This window comes from Beta vulgaris, chromosome 3 (assembly GCF_026745355.1).
Source record: "Beta vulgaris subsp. vulgaris cultivar EL10 chromosome 3, EL10.2, whole genome shotgun sequence".
Lineage (NCBI taxonomy): Eukaryota > Viridiplantae > Streptophyta > Magnoliopsida > Caryophyllales > Amaranthaceae > Beta > Beta vulgaris.
The window spans coordinates 4651706-4671716 of NC_079204.1; the positions used below are offsets into that span (position 1 = coordinate 4651706).

The 20011-nt window shown below is 36.3% G+C and overlaps 2 protein-coding genes across 2 annotated transcripts; one reads left to right on the forward strand and one right to left on the reverse strand.

Moving 5' to 3' along the window:
• Positions 1-247: 247 nt before the first annotated feature.
• On the reverse strand, positions 248-11867 carry LOC104888261 (splicing factor SF3a60 homolog). Its single transcript, XM_010673167.4, has 12 exons — positions 11437-11867; positions 11210-11323; positions 10656-10760; positions 5712-5854; positions 5506-5602; positions 4982-5143; positions 3848-3919; positions 3437-3598; positions 3139-3216; positions 2872-3000; positions 2060-2206; positions 248-732 (listed from the first exon to the last, which is right to left on the reverse strand). Exons 1-12 carry the CDS (start codon positions 11608-11610, stop codon positions 586-588), a joined length of 1530 nt encoding a protein of 509 aa, XP_010671469.1. The 5' UTR covers positions 11611-11867; the 3' UTR covers positions 248-585.
• A 1161-nt stretch (positions 11868-13028) lies between these two features.
• On the forward strand, positions 13029-19349 carry LOC104888262 (uncharacterized). The gene is made up of 6 exons (XM_010673168.3): positions 13029-13322; positions 13435-13488; positions 15004-15077; positions 15844-15961; positions 16800-16858; positions 18997-19349. The coding sequence occupies exons 1-6, from the start codon at positions 13215-13217 to the stop codon at positions 19073-19075; spliced, it is 492 nt and encodes a 163-aa protein (XP_010671470.2). The 5' UTR covers positions 13029-13214; the 3' UTR covers positions 19076-19349.
• Positions 19350-20011: the final 662 nt, after the last annotated feature.

Genomic DNA, 20011 nt, shown 5'->3' on the forward strand with positions numbered 1-20011 from the left:
TCTGTTACATGAGTATTTTAACCAAAAAATTTTAAGCCAACAGACGCCAACATTCACTGAGAGCTCATAGCTGCGATACAAAAACCGGCAATCGGTTCTTTACTCGGTAAAGATAGTGCAACTTAAGATTATTACAGCCTCATCATGGCAATATATAACCTAAATACATTTGATCATGTATAAGGTTTCTGCTTGCAACACATTTATGCCATACGTCAATTGATCTTAGAACAGAACAATCTCTTCGGAAGCAAAGCTGAGTTAGGAGTATGGCAGACTCCAACCAAATATCTACATAAAATTACCAAAATGGTGAATGAAGTTTATCGACTGAATGCTTGGCACAAAGTGGTTACTGTTGTCTACAGATACTTGTATAACTAGACTGCTGAGAAAAGCTCAAATATAACAATGTTCCAAGCACAAAATCTCAGTTGCATTTCTTTTACACTTTACCCTAAGCCGGATCAACTATGCTTGGAGAAAAAAAATAGCTGGGCGGGAGAGGAGGCTGTTTTGGGGGTGAGGGCCAATAATTTTCACGAGAAGACCTGGCGAATTTTACAGAAATACTGCTTCTCCCCCTTATATCAAACCCTGTCGCTGTAGATCAGTGTATGTCTTCTTATTATAGATATTACCCTCCTGGTCTTCGTATTCCTCTTCAAGGTCTGGTCGCCACTTGTGCACTCCTTGTCTCTGTTGTATTTTCTCCCAAAGATTCTTAGCATCCTACAAAAAGAAATGATCAGAATAATCAGGCACTTCCAGAGGAGTATAAGAGGGGGGGTTTAAAGAATATGTTGCTGAATTTGTAATATGCACAAGGAACAGTTAGAAAAATTCCACTTTATTGACAACCTACAAACCAGAGAAAATCAGAAGGTGAATAGGTGATTATGAACAAGTTGCTGGATATGTAATGCGAAATGTACAATTGCAAGATATCTCTATTATATAAGGGAAGAAGGAAGGACTTCATGTCCACCCTAAATTACAAATATACTCTCGAATAAGAAACAATTAAATTCATCTTTGCCAATTTTTTTTTTTTTTTTTAAAAAAAGATACAAGGCTAGATTAAATGGCAATACTATCGAATTTCAAGGTAGTTTCTCAACTTCATTAATTTCCTTTTTCTGGTTAAAAACAACGATTCGGATAGATGCAATTACACAATTTGAATTTCTATTTGCTTTTCCACGCATTGTGTGCATAAAAGACTAGTACTACTATCTGTTCCACGTCCATGCAGAAACTGAAATGTGATTTCTAAGCATAAGTCAGCTTCCTTACTAAAATAAAAGAAGCAAACAGTAAATGGAAAGAGTAAGAACCCAAGTTATCCCACCCTTCATGAAAAACTAATTCCTTCTCATTCACAGACTTTCATTCCAAGAGCTAATAACAGTGGGGGAGGGGATGAAGAGTAGTATCAATAAAGGATGTTATGGGAAAAAGAAGCAGTGGCTGAAGGTTTCTAATAGTAGTGGAAGAGAAAAAAAATGAAGAAGAATGAAGGACATGAAGAAAGAAAAAAAAAGCCCCGAAACATCCCGAAGCCTCCAAACACGTGCCCAAGACGTCCCCACTTTTTACCCAAGGCGTACTCATCGAAACCTGACGTCCCCACCATCCCAAGCTCGTTTTGGGGATGATTTTGGGGCGTACCCAGCCAATACCGGGGATGGGATACGGTCCAAAGAAGGTGTACCCGTGCTTTATAAGTGGTAATCAACTGTCAGAAATCATAACTGAACACTACCAAGTAGAAGTTGGAGAACACATAACAGTAATCTACGAGCAAGTCAGTGTAGGCAAAAGAACTTTCTCTAGGAATCACACGACTTCATTAACCCATCTAACATTGGGTCACAGTCGGAGTATTAAGTACATTTACCACCTAAGGTAATCCACAATCAACCAATTTCAATCACACTAAAAACCGAGTCCTGGAGCCTATGTTGTCTTGGACGAATTGAAATGTTATTCATTTAAATATAAATCATGAGCAATGTTCCCACGCCCCAGTACGCTTGTGGAGGTAAGAAAATCATACCTGAATAGATGTAATTTCATTGAAGTTCTTTGTGTTTGGAATACCGAGACAGCGCATTCCATGTTGATGACGCCATTCTTTAAAATGTCTCTCAAAAGCTCTACGACCCCAGTAACTGTGGTTCCCACATATTTCACATTTAAATTCCTGAGATGCAAAATAGAGAATAGGAACATCAGATGGTATTCACTGAATGATCACCTATGATATGCAAGCCATCATATCATATCACAATATGCAAGGCTTACAGCCTTTTTTCTACAATAAGTAAAATGTCAGCAGGAGAAGAAACAATACATATCACCTGGATATCTAAAAGACGCTGGGAAAACATAATAATATGGAGCCTTACAAAAGAGTCAATGTATCACTTCACCAATAGAGTAAAAGCAATCGAAAGCGGATAGGTGTTTGGCAATTAGAGTTTTGGAGCAAAAAGAGAGGTTTCGACAACTTTTAAAAGGTGTGTTTGGTAAAAGAGAGTTTTAGAGAGAGTTTTGAAATAGAAACTCTCAAAATAAAATGGATCCTATTAGGAGCTTTTTCTTTAGCGGATTAGGTAAAAATATGTTTAATGACTTTATTGCCTCTAATAATAATACTACACATATGTATTAAAATGTCTATAAATATCATTGTACACAAACAAATGACAATAAACTTTTAGTAATCAGTTAATTTTTACCAAACACATTTATAAAAAAAAGTTGTCAAATCAAAACAAAAGGTTAAAACTCTAATAGCTAAACTCTAAACTCTATTTGCCAAACAGGGCTAATAAGAACCTAAATAACAGCTAAATAAATGTATACCTGTCCAAGACCGTGGAGCTTATACAACCAATATGGAATTGGTTTCCCATCCCAACCCAATGGCAATTTCAGAGGATTGTAAATAGGCTGATCTTCTTCATCACTTTCAGAATCAGCCTGCACATCTTCCTGAAAGGTTCATAAACAGAAAGATATTTATCACAATTCACAACAATCATCATCAAATGAAGGATCGACTACAACGAAATAGCAGTAGAGAAGCATCGGACCATCATAATTCATAAGAAAAGAACACATAGAATTTACCTCTTCATGCTCTTTTTCAAGCTCCTCCCAAGTCATTCCCTGTTTCTTCACAGCATTTTCTTGTGTCCGGACTATGATCTACAGATAAAACCAACAAAAGTGCCAAAATTAACTAAAAACCATAAGCCACAGTCTGGTCACATAATAAAAAAAGCAAAATACCAAATAGCATAATGGATTAATATGACTTAAAAAAGATATTAGATATGTGTAAAACAATAAAAGAACAATATTGAATACTATATCAAAGCTTTAGCTTTTGGCCAACAGAACTACAAGAATGTATATATAAGCTAACCTCTCCAAGCAGTTCACAGAGCTTTTTCATCTTGGCCTCCACCAAGGCCAATTCCTTAATATCTTCTTGCTCTTGAGATGGCACATCACCATTACCATTTTGACCTGAACTTCGCCGTGTTTTAGCAAAATGCTTTTTGTCCAAATTCTCAAGAGGAGTGTTCTGCAAGAATGGCCAAGATGAATCAAAAATTATGGAGTCATGAGAAAAAGTGGGATATGTGTGATGAATATTAGTAGTGAAGTATAAAGAAAAAGGATAATACTGCTTTCATCAAAATCATCACACCCCCATAAGCCTCAAGTACTCAATGTTACAAATATCTCATTGCAAGGGTTGGTTAACAGAATCAAGTACTTTTTTTCATTTAAAAATTTCTTAAAATTCACAGAGATTGTTCAATAAAACTACCTTGGTAAGGAATAGCCTCTCTGCTCTTTGTTGAACAGTACCGCCTGTTTTCAGTCCGAGTGCAGTCAAGGCCTAAGAAGCAACAACAAAGTAATCATAGTTTCAAGTTCTCAAACAGATAATCAGATTAAAAGCAGCATACTTAAGCATCTATACGGATAGCACATCCTTCCGCAAAAAAATTTCAAGTATATCGAAGAAGCCAAATATTGCATAGTTCATACAAACATAGTCACTGGGCAACGATAAAAATAAAGTTCCACGAATACCCCTCTTCACTGATTAAAGCATTAAGACTTAATATCCAGTAAAAAGACAATCTACCTATCTAACATCTCTTTTTTTAAGAGTACCATACACCGAATAGGAAAAGTGTTCATTTGAGAGACAGCCAAATCACAAAGCTCCAGCTATTTAATCAAAGAACACCAAAAATTAGTCCAGCTCAAGCCAAGACACAACTATGAAAACATGCATGATAAAGTAAAATGAAAAGGTCAACTGCCTCTCTCAATAAATTCATTGAGTTGCAGCCAATGGCTATCAATTGGATACTATTGTAAAGAGATATCAGTTACCAAGCGATATATTGATGATTCAAATTGGCGATGATGCAATGAGAGGGCAATAGATATAGAATAAATAAACAGAATATGAATTTAGTTGGTGACAGTAAGAGATGGCGTATATAATGCAAAGGAGACAGATGGAAAGGGGAGCTATATTACCCTCATCTTGGAGGTAATACACTACTTTGAGGGATGGTTGGTTACCATTAACCCCACTTAGGGGTATCATTTCCCCCTCCTTATATTACCACCACCCCCGGCCCAAGCACGCCCATATAGTATTAACTCCGAACCTTGAGAACAAGCTCTCAAAAGATCACAAGCTATGAGTATAATAACATGCACCAGCAGATCTTTGAGCACAATAAGGAAGATGAAAATTTTGAAGGTAAGCATGCCAGCCAGACACATAAAGGGAAAGATTGAGATCACGCATCAGCTTAGCAGTGATGAACGACATCTCAGTATCAGTACGGCAGCATTCTGTGAGGTAATTAGCTATATCAACTACTTGACTGAGATCAAAGCATCAATATATACAAGGCTCATACAACAGATGACAAACCTCTTTCAACTTCTCCGGCCCCAATTCGATTAGCTCCTCCACTGTGCTATAATAATCAAGATCAATCATGGTGGACTGAGGAACATGTCCGTTCTCTCGTGCCTCATTCTCCCATCCCTCTACTGTCCCGTTCACCCATTGCTCTTCAAATTCAGCTGTTACCTGCTTTTACAGATACACTCTAGATTAGAAACAAACCAATCAAGCATTGCGGTGAACAAATATCAGAATTTAATGATGAGCTAAGGCCTAAGAGCTAAATGCTAATGTTTGCAGAAGTTAGAACAGATATTCTTTGCACTAAAGGACGAATCCTAGTGCAAGCTAAATCCCAAATTAGTACAGAAACCAACATTAGAGTAATGTATACAATTGTATCAAAGAGACAAATACGAGAAGAATGCATCACTGAAAATGGCAGCACTCTTCCTCCACGACTCCATCCATATGCCAAATCTAATTCAATAACGAGAAGCAACAATCTGCTCAGCATAATGTGAATCAAGGAGAAAAGGAGATCTAACCTTTGAGAAAATTCTATCTAGATCTTTTAAAGGCTCTGTTCGCTCAGTGAAGGATATCAGATACTCCAGTAGCTCAGTGATGTACTCTCTGTACTGCCTGCAGGAATGGAAGTAAAAAGTACCTTTGTATTATTACTTAGAGAAGAGATGAGGGACACCATATATACACAATGGTATAACAAGAAAAAACGAAAAAAAAGGCGTACCTTGACATCTTCCGTTTGCGAGGAATCTTATGTGGCTGTGAGAATACCTCTATATAACCAGTGTAATCCATGGGTTCGCCAAATTTTGAATTGATATACCTATTGTAAAATTCATGTAAATCCAAGTATCGGCCAAAAGCTTCCTGAAATTACAAAGACCATTGAGAATTATCTACAAGAAGTACAGTAATAAAACTGCAAACTTGTGGAGAATAGTACAACAGTTACGCTAAAATGTTACAAAACACTCAGGTTGTTGTCATCTTATCAACGTCAACCGAATTCAGGTCGCTAAGCAAATCAGACATTACCAGATTAGTGAACAATAATACTGCAACTATCTCAGACATACAACATGTTGAAACTTGCTATCATACCTCAGATACAGTATTCCCCACCATATAAACGCCCTCCCTAAACACGCACACGCACCCAAAAAAAAGAATTTTATCAAGATTGTATCTAGAATGACTGGAAAAGTGGAAACAAGACCAGATATAATTTGATCGTTATGGGAAAATCCAAAATCTTTGTTAATAGAGCCAATTATTAGTTCCCAACCATGGGGCGAGTGAAATCCTGCAAGTTTGTTATCGGCTTTCATTTCACTTTAGAAAAGTATAAGTACTTCTTTCTTCTATAGCACACGCATAGCTGCTTCACATCGACATCGAGTATGCTCGCAATTCGCCTTTCCCATTTGACTCCGGTGGCTTGAGATAGATCAGTTTCAAAAAAAAAACAACAGGTTAAGGGTTCGAATCCTTCTCAATATACATTCTATAGAAGAGTCCAATTTTTCACCATGTATAGAAGTACTCTCGAGGTATTGTAAAATTCATCATGTACCCTATTGTTTTCAAAATATCACTACATACCCTTGCCTCCTTGAGTTTGATATAATTGAGAAAATGCTGCGTTGCTCTGTTGACTGCATACCCATTCCTTTGCTCTCTCCCTGTCTTCTCCATTATCCCTTCCCACTCAATTGCCCTCTCTTCTCCACACTCTTATAAACAAGGGTTAAGTTTAAAATCATTATTTCATTAAATTCCAGACCTCATGGGCACATGGCAATTTACATTAAATCTCTGAGGTAGATAGTTAAAACTCCCAAAAGAAAATTAACTGCATGTAGTGCGTAGTACAAGCACTATTAGATGTCTAGTCCTCTTCTTGGCAAGTCCAGGTGATTCAGGACCAAATTGTGAAAAAATTGAGATAGATTAAATGCATGTTATGCAACCCCCACCTCTCCTCAACCATTAGAAAAGTAATGCAAGTAGGCAAGCATCAAAACCTTGGGGGGGGGGGGGCAATGCTACGTAAAAAAACCCTAGTGTTTCAAATTATTAGAATAGCATAATAGAAGTAACCTTACTTTTCAAAAAAAAAAAACAACTTTTATGAGAAGAAGTCTTGAAGGTTGCCACTTGTCCATTTCCAAAGCAAATTTGGGCTAAAAATTTCTATCTATTATCGAGAATAAGAATCATAAAAACAAATTATATACTTCCTCCGTTTCTTAATAAGTGCAACATAGAGAAAGTGGGGGAATACCAAGGAATGTAGAGAGAGAAAGTTGGGACCACAATAAAGTAGAGTAATTCAAGTGATGAAACAAAAAGTTGTGGTCCCCTCTTGCTTTTTGGTGGCATATTTGTAATAATATTGAACTTTTTTTTACCATTTTGAGCTTAGTTGCACTTATTGTGACTATTTCAAATAAGGGAAATGTTGCACTTATTAAGATAGATTAAATGCATGTTATGCAACCCCCACCTCTCCTCAACCATTAGAAAAGTAATGCAAGTAGGCAATCATCAAAACCTTTGGGGGGGGGGGGAATGCTACGTAAAAAAACCCTAGTGTTTCAAATGATTAGAATAGCATAATAGAAGTAACCTTACTTTTCCAAAAAAAAAAAACAACTTTTATGAGAAGAAGTCCTGAAGGTTGCCACTTGTCCATTTCCAAAGCAAATTTGGGCTAAAAATTTCTATCTATTATCGAGAATAAGAATCATAAAAACAAATTATATACTTCCTCCATTTCTTAATAAGTGCAACATAGAGAAAGTGGGGGAATACCAAGGAATGTAGAGAGAGAAAGTTGGGACCACAATAAAGTAGAGTAATTCAAGTGATGAAACAAAAAAGTTGTGGTCCCCTCTTGCTTTTTGGTGGCATATTTGTAATAATATTGAACTTTTTTTTACCATTTTGAGCTTAGTTGCACTTATTGTGACTATTCCAAATAAGGGAAATGTTGCACTTATTAAGAAACGGAGGTAGTATAAGATATTCTCGACATACAAATGGATTCAGATGTGGGGGAGAGGGAGCTGGATGAAAAAAATAGTTTATTAATGGACAACAGCATTTAAGTCAAATAAATAACCCAAACCTCAGCCACAGCATAAGGCCAGTCCAAATCAAGCCCCATTGACCTAACAGTCCACACCCAATAGCCTAGGTCACCTCCTCCATCTTTGTCTCTAGCCATACTCTCACCATTCACAAAATTACTATCATGTCTCCAACAATAAAGTGTCCAATTTTGCAAGGGGGAGAATTTTGACCCTTCATTCTCTTGCTACTATCATTGTTGGGCATCCATACCCACTACCATCACCCTACAACACTTCCCTCTAATCCCACCATGAGAAAGACCGAGAGCAAGCTCCATTTGGTTGTAAATACACAGGGTGGACGTAAGCACTGCTGCAAAAAAGCCCAATTCCCCAAAGTGGTATACCACAGCTAAAACAAGTTCAATAATAATGCTTCAACCATAAAATTACAACAAAACTTAGTTTCATATATAAAGGTTTAAACTTTAGTTCTTCAATTCTTTTTATTTATCTCTGTTCCATGCTGTGCTCCATAGCAAAGATTGGCTGCAGCAAAGTAATCTATTTATTCAACCTCCTCAACCCATTAACCCCACAAAGGATGGTCGGTACTAGATTCTATCGGTTTCTTATGCACAACTCACAAGCTATCAAGACAATGCTATAAATAAAGGAAATGGAAAATTGATGTTCATCGAACGATAGCCTTTTTCATCAACAAAGACCACCATGCTTACTGCAAAGCTCAAATTCACCATCTACTCCATAGAATTTGCCAGAATCAACAATCCTCCAAGATCAAGAAACTCTTCTCATGGAGTTGCTTGCAGACTGTTAATACCAAACCTTATAAATTACCAGCAATATAATTTTTTTTTACCTTGGTATTGCCATACAAAAATCACCCTATGTTGAAAATTTCTCTTTGATTATCCCAGAGAATCATCCTTTACAAAGTCCACTTTTCCATTCCACTAGAGTTTATGCGTCTCCAAAGAAATAGACAAAAAGCACCAAAATTGCAAGTGACAGATTTTCCCTTCAATACAGTCAATAACCAGGTCACCTAGCAAGAGTGATAAGACAAGGCCTATGAGCATCCACTAGATACTTTGTTACCATTCCATCCCAATTCCACATAACATCAGCTCCGAAGCCTTTCTCCAAGAATATGATCTAGTCAGTCATCCCTTAAAGCATCCATCCTCACAAATATAAAAAAAAACACAACAAGCGGAGACAGTTAGCAAATGAAAAAACCTCAATGTTTAAGGAAAGTAATGATAATCACTACTCACTCTATCCTTTCCTAAAGCTCCAAAAACCTTGGACATAAATGAGAACTGAAAGTTCCAATCAGTTACAAAGAGGAGAAGCATTCACTGGTAAATCCACGGTTTCTTATTTTAGGCATGTGAAGAATTCACCCATATTGAAACAACTGTGAGAGTCAACAAATCCAAGCCTTAAAATGCCAAGCGAAGCAATTTCCAAGCAAAGAGTTCAGGATTGTTTTGCTCACCTAAGCAAATTCATAAACATAGATTGCAATATCACCCTTTCTACCCTTTCATTTAGCACCCAATTTAAAGTTGATATGTCAATATATCCACCCACCCTCACATTTATTTTTTTAACAAGAACGACGGAAAGAAACTACTTTAGATCGTTTTGTTATTTTATATAATTACATAGAAAACCATTACAGTAAGTCCTCTGTCAATAACATTCAATCATATGGTAGCTAACCTCTCTTATCAAAATAAGTGTTTTGTCTCCTAAGATTGAGATGCAAGTCACATCTTACATGAACAAACCCATCATCCAGACCCCACAATTCACCTAAGTAACAATAAGATCATTACACTCCTACAGGTAGAGTTTCAAATACATAACCTCATCAAAAGATGAAACAGCAATGAGACAAGATAGCTCTACAAGCAAAAAAAAGACCTTACATCGCAATCCAAATAACTTATTTCAAAGTATAGTCATATGAGGACCAAAACTGCCGGATATAATAAGCTCCTAATCAATAACTTGATCAGATACAATGACTTGTTGCAGTGCTGTGCCAGTATAGGCCTCTTTTGTGTTTGACACATTATCTCCATCGCAATGGTATGATCACATATGGACCTCCTCTCCCAAACAGAGGTTAAACCAAGAAAACTGGACAACTCAACATCCTGAAACAAACAGTTCAAAAAGCTCCAGCATCCCAACACTGCTTGAGCAAATACCCCTATGTAGTTTTGCCCTACTTCACCGGAATCTACTGTATCAAGCATTGCAAAAAAGAGGAAAATAACGAAAAGAGAAGCACCAACAAAGGGAAAGTAGCCTGGTTATATAAATGGTAAACATAAGGTGATTTTCTTCTCTAAATCCTAGAAGTATCAGAGTCTAGTTGTTCAAGATGTAATCCCTTACATTCTCATGTCTTAGCTTTTCTCATAAGACTAACATGTAAAAGTGGAGAAACTTTACAAAATACGAACTCTCCTAGACTTCTAGTGATGCACTTGCATGAAAAAGTCAAATCAAACAGGAATTTTAATACATGCAACAGAAAGAAAGGATAAACGTACCTCCCCGCTAAAATCAAGCCCAGGATCCTCCTTAAACATCTGCTCATACTCCTCTCCAGCATCAATGACACGTGCAGATGGATGCCTCCTGTGATACTCGCGAATCTGCACGAAAAATCACAATTTTAGAGTCTAACAATCACAACATGTCAACGCATATTTCCAACAGCAAACCGCGCATCACGGTGAAATAGCATAAAGAAAACAAGACGGCCAACTATTTCAAGCTTAATTATATACAAGTTTCAATAGTTTCTCAACCTCATCCTATTTGAAACTACCACATCTTCACAATACTTTCAATTTCAAGCTTAATAGTTAATATCATCCTACATTCCTGTTTGAAATCTGTTTGCTACCCATATGCATCCATTATCAGATAAATTATATACAATTTCAACTGTTTCTCAACTTCATCCTATTTGAAACCCCCACATCTCACAATACATTAAATTTCAAGCTTAATCTCATCCTACATTTCTAAAATTGAAAAGAAAAACTAACTTGAGACAATGCCGATAAAATCAACTAAAAAAAAGAGGGTGAAATCATACCTCTTTCAATCTATCATAAAAAGCGCTAAACACATTAGTACCAGTAGCAGTCTGACCTCCAAGCGCAGCAATTTCGTCTTTTCGAGCACTATCTTTATCTTCATAAATCTCAACCTTAACAATCAAATACACCAAAAATCAAACAGATTATTGCAGCAAAAACGAAAAGTGCTGAATCGACGAATTGAAATGATTCAAATACAGAAACAAAGAGAGGAAAAAATTACGAGTTTATCAGTGGTAGAAATGATATGCTCAATCATGAAACGAACACGATGACTCTGAAAGAGACGGTCTCTAGAAGAAGCAGTTTCGCTTTGAAGTTCAGTGGCAATGAGACGCTCTAACCTCTCTACTTCTTCGTGAGAACCTCGAGTTACTTCGAGAAGTGTCGACGACATCTTCTCTCTTCTTCTTTTGCCCTAATTTTGATTTTCAAGGTTTAGGTTTTTCGCCGGGAAAACTGCAATTTGAGTTGCAGGGTTTTGAATTGGGGGTTTTGGAAGAGAGAGAAAGAGTGTGTTTGTGCTAAGTTGCGTTGAGAATTTCCTGTTTCGGAGTTTTAGTTGGTTTTCGAGAGAGAAAAAGAGGCGGTGGCTTAAATGGCACACCGGAGTTTAGTTAAGGGAGCCAAGGAGGTGTGTTTTTGTGTTTAATCCAATCATGTGTAATGTAAGGTAAAATAAGGACTGATAAGGTTTGACAAGGAGTGTCGAAGTGAGTCTAGTCTTGATAAATAGCCGGTTCGATAAAAATAGTCGTTTGCCTTAATTTTTGAGCTTTCAATTATAAGCTTTTATTTGTAGAGTTAATTGTTAGCTTTTAGCTTTGAAATTAGTTGTCTATTGTATAAGTGTTCGGTTGCTGCATGTTTTTTTTTATTGTTGTGGCAAATGTCGAGTGGGGTAGAGAACCAATTTGATCCAAGGCATATTATATATATTGTGGGTGTTGGACACGTTGTTCGATGGATCAATGGAGTGCACATGAAGTGAGTTAAGTGTAAATTTTTTGTTGAGCGATGGAATTTAGTCGAATCTAGAGCTCTTTTGAGGTTAAATTATCAACTTCAAATTAGGTAAAGAGATCACCATGAGTTTCTAGATTATAACCAAGTAAATACTCTTTCATGCTACAAATAATCTCAATTTTTTTCTCAAAAATAGAGTATGTTGACTTCATTCTCGTCTAATTTTGGTAGCTCGCTCCACTTGTGTGAGGAGTCAATTTTTTTTTCTTTTTTGTCAAAACTTTCTAATTTTCGCATTTCAAATGCCATTTTACAACAACTTAACTAACACTTATTATATGGTGTCCTAAAGAAACATGTGCATATTGATGATATGTGAAGTCACTAAATCATAATTATGATTAAAACGGTAGAGATTAGGAATCACAACGAGTCGAATTAGGTTTGTATTTACTAATCTCCATATTCAATTTACTTTTACGCGACTCATATTTAATTTCTCGGATATAAATGGAGTTGATTTTGAGTCAGATTCAAAATATATGATTTTCAAATATCACAAAAATAAAAATTATAGAAAACAAGTTGAATTAGATTTGTATTTACTAATCTCCATATTCAATTACATTTATACAACTCATATTTAATTTCTTAGATATAAACGAGGTAAATTTGAGTCAGTTTCAAAGTGTATGATTTTTCAAATATCACAAACTCATATCAAATATCGCAAATTTATCTATTCTAATTTAATGCATGTTTAATTTACCTAAGGTACCATATTTTAATTTATTAAACAAACACGACAGATGTACCTTAATATTAACCACTCGGCCAAAACATTATTGATAACGCTCCCTTAACTGTTGAGGCTATAGCAAAATGCCGTCCGAGTTTGCGAATCGGTCCACTCCATGAACAGCATCGGACTTGTTTTTCTTGTTTTTTGCAACATTTACCAACGATAGATGATGATTGATGACAAGCAGAAAGTAGAACCTTAAGCCCAGAAAGTAGAGAAACAAATAAACGAAAATGTGGAACTCAATTCTAGGAGGAGACGATGAAGAAGAAAGAGATGAACGTTTCTTTGACGATCAAACTACCACCGATGATGAACTCTGTAATCTCTCTTACACCCAGGTTATTTCTCCCCTCTTTTTAAAGTTATCACCTTTTATGATCTTTTTCCTTGTATTTTTTTTTCCACTCAAATTCAATCAATTACACTGATAAAGTATAATTATTTCCTCAGAGAATTTATGCTTTTGCTGCGTGTTTGATCGCTGGTTTGCTCTTCATATTCTTGGTATGTAATCCCTTTATGTTTTTAGTTTTAAAGTTTCAAAATTCTGAATTTAATCTTCCATTTTTGCACATTTTTGGGGTTTAACATGATGCATTTTTCATTAGTGAGAAATTGAATAATGTGGTTTTGTTTGAGATTTGACAATCACTTATCATTTGACCTGCATAAGTAAAGTGGTGCTAAATGTGGATGGTATTTTTCATGTTAGATTAAGAGGTTACATCTGACATTTGTGAAGATTGAAAGTTCAAATATTGTCACTATTATTTATATATCAATGTATGTTATGTGTCATTGTAAATATAATTAATGATGTTTTCACTAGTGTTTATTATTTCTTTGGCTAGGTGATTGACGAATGGATTGCATTAGTTATTTTGCAAATCTGTTTCATGGTTTCGTCAAACTTAGCTCCTAGTTGCTGTTTGATTGCATAAAATGACATGAGGTTGGGGGGGGGGGGGAGGGATGAGAGGATTGACCTCAAAACTTTTCTTTGTAAGAAGCTAATTTCTGAGTATCAAGTGGAAGCTTGCTACCATGTGGTAAGGGGTTCGACTCTCATCACTACCGAGTTGGGCATTGTTGTGGTAGTTGTGGCCTTATGGGTATGTCAATCTAATTGATTGTGTTTCCCGGTAGGTTAGAGAATGAGAATTACGGTTGCCTACTTACTTAGCCTTAGACTGTTAGACATCATGGCAGGCCAACCTTGAAGGTAAGCATGAGAGACTTTTAAAAGTGAGGCTACTGATCTAATAGGGAAGTGAAGTGGGGTATAATCTAATTTTCCATAGTTATAAAGATCTAATTCTTAAGGTAACAATTGAAAAAGCAATTTATGAGGAGAGATGGTGTAATCTTCATGAAAGAGAAAATCTCCTCTTATTCTTGCCTAACACGGAGAAAAGGTTGGATGACATCTATTCTGAGTGTGATTGAGATAGAATGCAAATGTGCATGTCAAGTATGCACTCCAATTTTGTGTTTTACTCTATTTTATATTCAAGAATCCCAGACATAGTTCCCTAGGAAATTGATTTTGAATTTGAAGTTGTTAAACTTGTTACTACTTATGCTATGTGTGAGGATTTTCCTCTACAATGCTGCATCCAACATTTTCATCACAATAATGTGGATTACTTTTTAGTTTCTTTGTACAATTACGTACTTAGCAGCATATGTTAGCTTCGTTTCGTCGTGGCTTTCCTTTGAACCTGAATTCAGGACCGGCACTAATTGTTATCTGTTTCCTCAAGGTAATGGAAGTAGCAAATTCACATAAAAAATTGATCCCTGTTCCTTTCACCCAAAGTTGCTCAGAGAACCACATGAAGATAAAACTAGGATGTCATATAAACAAAAGTGATGAAAATTTTATCTAAATTTTTACATCCTTAGAAATATAAATGATAAAAGATTTTATCTTTCATATGGATATGGTCACAATAACTTAGTGCAATTTTTATCGGTTATGCTTTTCTCTGACAAATTTGGCTTCTGAGTTTTTGGCAGTCATTGATCGTTTTCATAAGGCCCATCAAATTTGCCCTTCTGTTTACTTTTGGGAATATGTTGGCTGTTGGAAGGTAAAGTTATTTCTTTCACTATCTGTACCTACTTGTTGTACAACTTTGGGTCCTTAGACCGTCAATTGTGTATTTGTGTTTGGTTATTGACTGTTTGGAATATGTAAGCTGTAGAATCAAGAATGGTCTACTTGTTTTTGTTAGAAATCTGAATATCTGATATGTATAAAAGGGAGGCACTTTCGTCCATAGGTACTTTCTTCGCGAAGTCACTATTTTAGATGTATATCCTTTTATTTGTTTTTCTGGATTACTTATATCAGATGAAGTAATGCAATAGTGCCTCGTTCAGAGGAGAGGGTGTTTGATTCTTGTAAGTTGGAGAAATTTGGGAGTGATTCATATTAGTTGAGTTCAATTCGATAAATAGAACATTCAGTGCCCACAAATTTGCAGCATGTATTCCAACTTCTATGCTCAACATTATTTTAAAAGAAAATTCCTATTTTTTGACTTGTAACTTGCATTTTACAGCCGGACAGAAATTTTTTAATGCTTAGAGGCATAAAGCTTCAGGTTCAAAGAAATTTCAAAACTAGATTTTTAAAATCGTGTAAATGAGGTTGAAATGTTAGGTTTGTGGGCAAAGAGCTTTGTGTGCAGTTGGATTAATGAATTATCCGGTTGGAAATGGTAACAAAATGCATAGGTCAATAGAAGAAGCTCTAAAGTAGACATATATCTGCAACATGGCTTTCAATATACAAGTTACTATTTACAATATAGTAATTATGATGTTTGATATCGTGTTGCTCTTGCGCCGCAGTACAGCCTTCCTCATTGGACCAGCTGAGCAATTAAGAAAGATGTTTGATCCTGTCCGTGTTTATGCAACTGCAGTGTATCTGGGATGTGCAATTTTGGCTCTTATATGTGCTATCTTGGTAGGTTTGAATTGTATCAATATATTGCTTTTGTGTGTACATTGGGTTCGCAAGCATGTTTAGTTCCATGTTAATTTGCCAAGTGCAACGTATACAGTTCCATCTTAAAGTGTTTGTGCTAGCAAGTGTGATACTGCTGCCCGGGACATTTTGATAATACGGTGTCACAAAAATTCACTTGCTAGCAAGTATTTTATTGTAGGATGCATTGTGAAATGCTAATTAATATTTTGGAAAGTTAGACTGGAGTGAATGCATCAGAACATCAACTAACTGTAGTTGATTGTTTAGTTGTTTCTTTCGAAATCTGTAGACTTACTTGGCAATCTTTTTTATTTATTTTCTTTTGTCAAAATTATAGGAGCCTTCCGCCCTTCACGACTCTTGATGAATGGCTTAAGACAAGGATATAATACCTTTTCTCTTTTGCTTGTAAGGTTTACATGCACTGGAAATGTCATATTGCTTTCTACCATCAGTAAGGGATAGATGATGCCGTTGTCCTAGTTATTGTATTATTATATACATGTTTGATGACCCTTTTCGGATTTTCTTGGTTTTGCACTTTGAGGCCTGGCTTGGGTTCTCTTCTTATATGTTTGTCAGTTGTCACCCATACTTTCATGTCATGTAGCATCTCTTTTATCCTCTTTTACAACTTTTTTGAGGCATTCTGACATCGTTGTGCATATTTTGCTTGTTCCTCGAAAAAGGTAATCTCTCTGTCAACTATTTTGCTCTTAACACTTTAAACTTTCTATGGCCCCAAAAACCTTTCTAGAGCTACTTATAATATGATTTTGACGTTCTCTTTTACTTCTATTCTTGGCCTTTGCAGATCCACAGCAAGATTCTAACTATGCTTGCTATGATATGTGAGATATGTGCTCTCATTTGGTGAGTTCACTTGAGCGCTAAAGTATATGTTTTTTTCTGGTTGTGTTGACCTGATCTGACCTTTGATACACATTGCCAGTAGTAAAATTACCAAATGCTGTTTGGTATCAACACATACTGTAATGCGCTGTTTTATGATTTTCGCATGTGGCTCTTTTTAATGCCAAAACTGTGTCTGCATAATGCTACTGAGTTCGTCCTTGACCTATGTACTTGTTTTGTGCATGCTGACCGTTGACCTAATTATCTTTTCCTTGATGTGCACATGCTTGCATACTTTTATGTCCCAGAAGATTATTGCCTTTTACTGATGAACATTTTAGGCTTGGTCAGTCCTCTTCGAGTCTTCTAGGTAAATTACTACCTCTTGTGATATGTATGTTGAGTAACGTTCCAATAAGGTGGGTTGAAATTTCGTTTTAGTGCACATAACCTTTTTGAGTCTTTTAGGTAAATTGTTATGACAAGGATTTCAAAGAACGTGTCAATGAGATTGCTCAAAGGTCTTCAATTATTTCTCACTGAATTTTGCTGTATGTTTGTAATATCTGTTGTAGTTTTGTTCTTTGCCCTCTGTGGGATGAATGAATCCCCCCCCCCCAAAAAAAAAATAAAAAATAAAATTTGTCAGTACACAACTGGTAATAGTTCAGTAGTAAAGTATTGCAGTTATTATTGGGTAAAGCATGCTCCAAATAAATATTTCTGCTTCACGATCAAGCAGAGTAGACAATGACTAGCCAAGAATATTAGGAATGTGGAGAGGAGGTAGACTTGCAAACGGCAAAAAATCGTCAACTGATTTTCATTTTAGATCAGTAAGAGGAAACTAGTGAACCTTTATAGCTTGAACCCTTCTGACACATGTTTTGAGATTTGCCAAGGACTTGAGTGCCATTTTTGGTAGAAACACATGCTGAAGTAACACAACTAAGACAAAGCTTCTGTAGACATCCAAAGGGGTGAACTCCTGGTACTCAATTTTGTTTATACTTGTTGAAATCTCGTGACCTTGAACCGTGTAGACTGATAACAGACCGGGAAACAGTCTCCAAAGACATAGAAGAGTTTGAGTCAGTAGGTGAGGGTTCATATTCCATTGAACAGGAGTCCTGATTTTTCTTTTCCTTTGCTAGGACCCGGACCTTCAGCCATGAAATTTTAGAATTCATCGCTGAACCCAACACAAACTCATTGAGTCTAGAAGCACAATGTGAACACAAGTTTTTGACCAGTATTTCACCACCTACCAAATGACTTTTGTCAAGCCATAAGCCAAAACCAACATCCAATGATATGAGATCCCCTCCCCCTCCCCTCCCCCCCCCCCTTCCCTGGCTTCCCCTCAATTAAGGGCCATGCACGACAGTTGACTGTTTTTGTCTTGGATAACACACTCTCTTTTAACTGGACCCCCCCCCCCCAGCTGGGGTACACTCAGGCAATAAAGTACTCAAAGCCTCTAACTCCTCATCCTGTGGTGCCAAAGCTCGAAAAAGAACATGTTTGGACACCTTAGAGATATAGGAATGATGGAGTGCGATTTCTCTTCAAAAGCCCTACTGCCCCTACATGGTCTCTGAAACAGAAAACACTTTAAGTTGGTTGCAAATTTGCAATTACATTTCAATTATGAGTGATGGCTGTTAAGATTTACACATAAAAAGAGCAAGTTGATTGGAAGCGATTTACTATATTGGATGGCGTTACAGGGTAGTGCAGCAGACATTGGTCCAGAGCTCTAAAGGAGCACACTTTTGCTCATATAGTTCATAAAATTATAGAGTTGCGTATTTTTTATCTAATTTTATTTAGATTGGTACATGCAGCCTACAGGGCTGGCTCGCACCACCTATCATAGGTTAAGGCCCATCCCATTTGAAGCCCCCCTTGCTTCCACCCCAGTTCAAACCTGGGAGATGGGAGCTGGCACACCAGAGCTAAGGTTCATCGGAATCAAAACAAAGAAACTCTACCAAAATTTTAAAAATGACCGAGAGGAGTATTTTCTATATATGATCTCTTTATTTGGCTGTATTTAACTCTCTTTTTTCCAGATTATATGGTCCTAGGAACTTAAGAACTAAGAAGGTGCTTGAATCACAATACTAATCGTTTCTATTCTCTGGTTGTTTCAGGTACAGCTTAAGCTACATTCCATTTGCCAGAAGAGTAGTTTCTGATGTGATGGTTCGCCTCTTTGACACTGAAATATAAACTCTTCACGAGTTTACTGCTGTCATTACCAATTCAAGCAGGTTCATACAGTCTCTAATACCCATCTTCTGCATGTTGCACATACACTAATTTCTTGTTACAATTTCTTTTACTGTAAATTTTACCATAAATCATTTTTTCGTGTCAAACTGGGAAGGAAAAATTTGTGACTAATAGATCAAACTATCAAATGTTCCTGTGTGCTGTATTGATACTGACCTATCACCTCTGCACCTAAAAGTATATGATGTTGATCCTCAACAACCTTAATTCATTCAAGTTGCAGTGCACCACCTACTACAGGTTGTATACATTCGATTACCGGATGAATTTACTTTTTTTTTTTTGTAATTGTTTTATATGGACACTCCTCTGATTGGTTCTGCTCATTCCAAATTCTTCGGAAGAACGTATGCTTGCTTAGTTGCTTTGCTTATTAAGCAAAGAAAACAGCTCATATTTGATTACTAGCTTTGTTGATGTTGATTTTTGTTTCCTTTGTTTCTTGTAAATGCATCATATTGTCTGGGCACAGTTTGCCCAAAGCACAGCTTTGACCATCGATATCTTCACTTTATATCGTTGAAAATTATAAAAATAAAATATTTTGAAAATATACGTTAACAATTAAGATAACGGACATTTATCTTTACACAATAGTACTTAAATTTTTTTTTTTGATCCATATGAGTCACGAAGGCGGTACAAAGTACAAAGAAGGGGAGGGGGGATTCGAACCTGTGACCTATCGTTCACAGCACCTCAATCTTGACCATTAGGCCAAGACATCCTTGGTACAATAGTACTTAAATATGAATATATGATTGAAGTTAAATTCCTAATAGTGTAAATCGTCAATATGATTCATCCATTAAGGAACGGGAGAAGTATATTAAAGTATATCTATTTGTATTAAAGTGTTCGATGTTTAATTCT

Excerpts from the sequence above, each read along its gene's own strand:
- LOC104888261 (XM_010673167.4), bottom strand. The coding sequence starts at position 11,610 with ATGTCGTCGACACTTCTCGAAGTAACTCGAGGTTCTCACGAAGAAGTA. Across the intron at positions 3,920-4,981 it reads GGCCGGAGAAGTTGAAAGAG|GCCTTGACTGCACTCGGACT; the intron begins GTTTGTCATCTG and ends GTTGCTTCTTAG. Across the intron at positions 3,001-3,138 it reads TTGAAAAAGAGCATGAAGAG|GAAGATGTGCAGGCTGATTC; the intron begins GTAAATTCTATG and ends TGAACCTTTCAG.
- LOC104888262 (XM_010673168.3), top strand. The coding sequence starts at position 13,215 with ATGTGGAACTCAATTCTAGGAGGAGACGATGAAGAAGAAAGAGATGAA. Across the intron at positions 13,323-13,434 it reads GTAATCTCTCTTACACCCAG|AGAATTTATGCTTTTGCTGC; the intron begins GTTATTTCTCCC and ends TTATTTCCTCAG. Across the intron at positions 15,962-16,799 it reads CTCTTATATGTGCTATCTTG|ATCCACAGCAAGATTCTAAC; the intron begins GTAGGTTTGAAT and ends TGGCCTTTGCAG.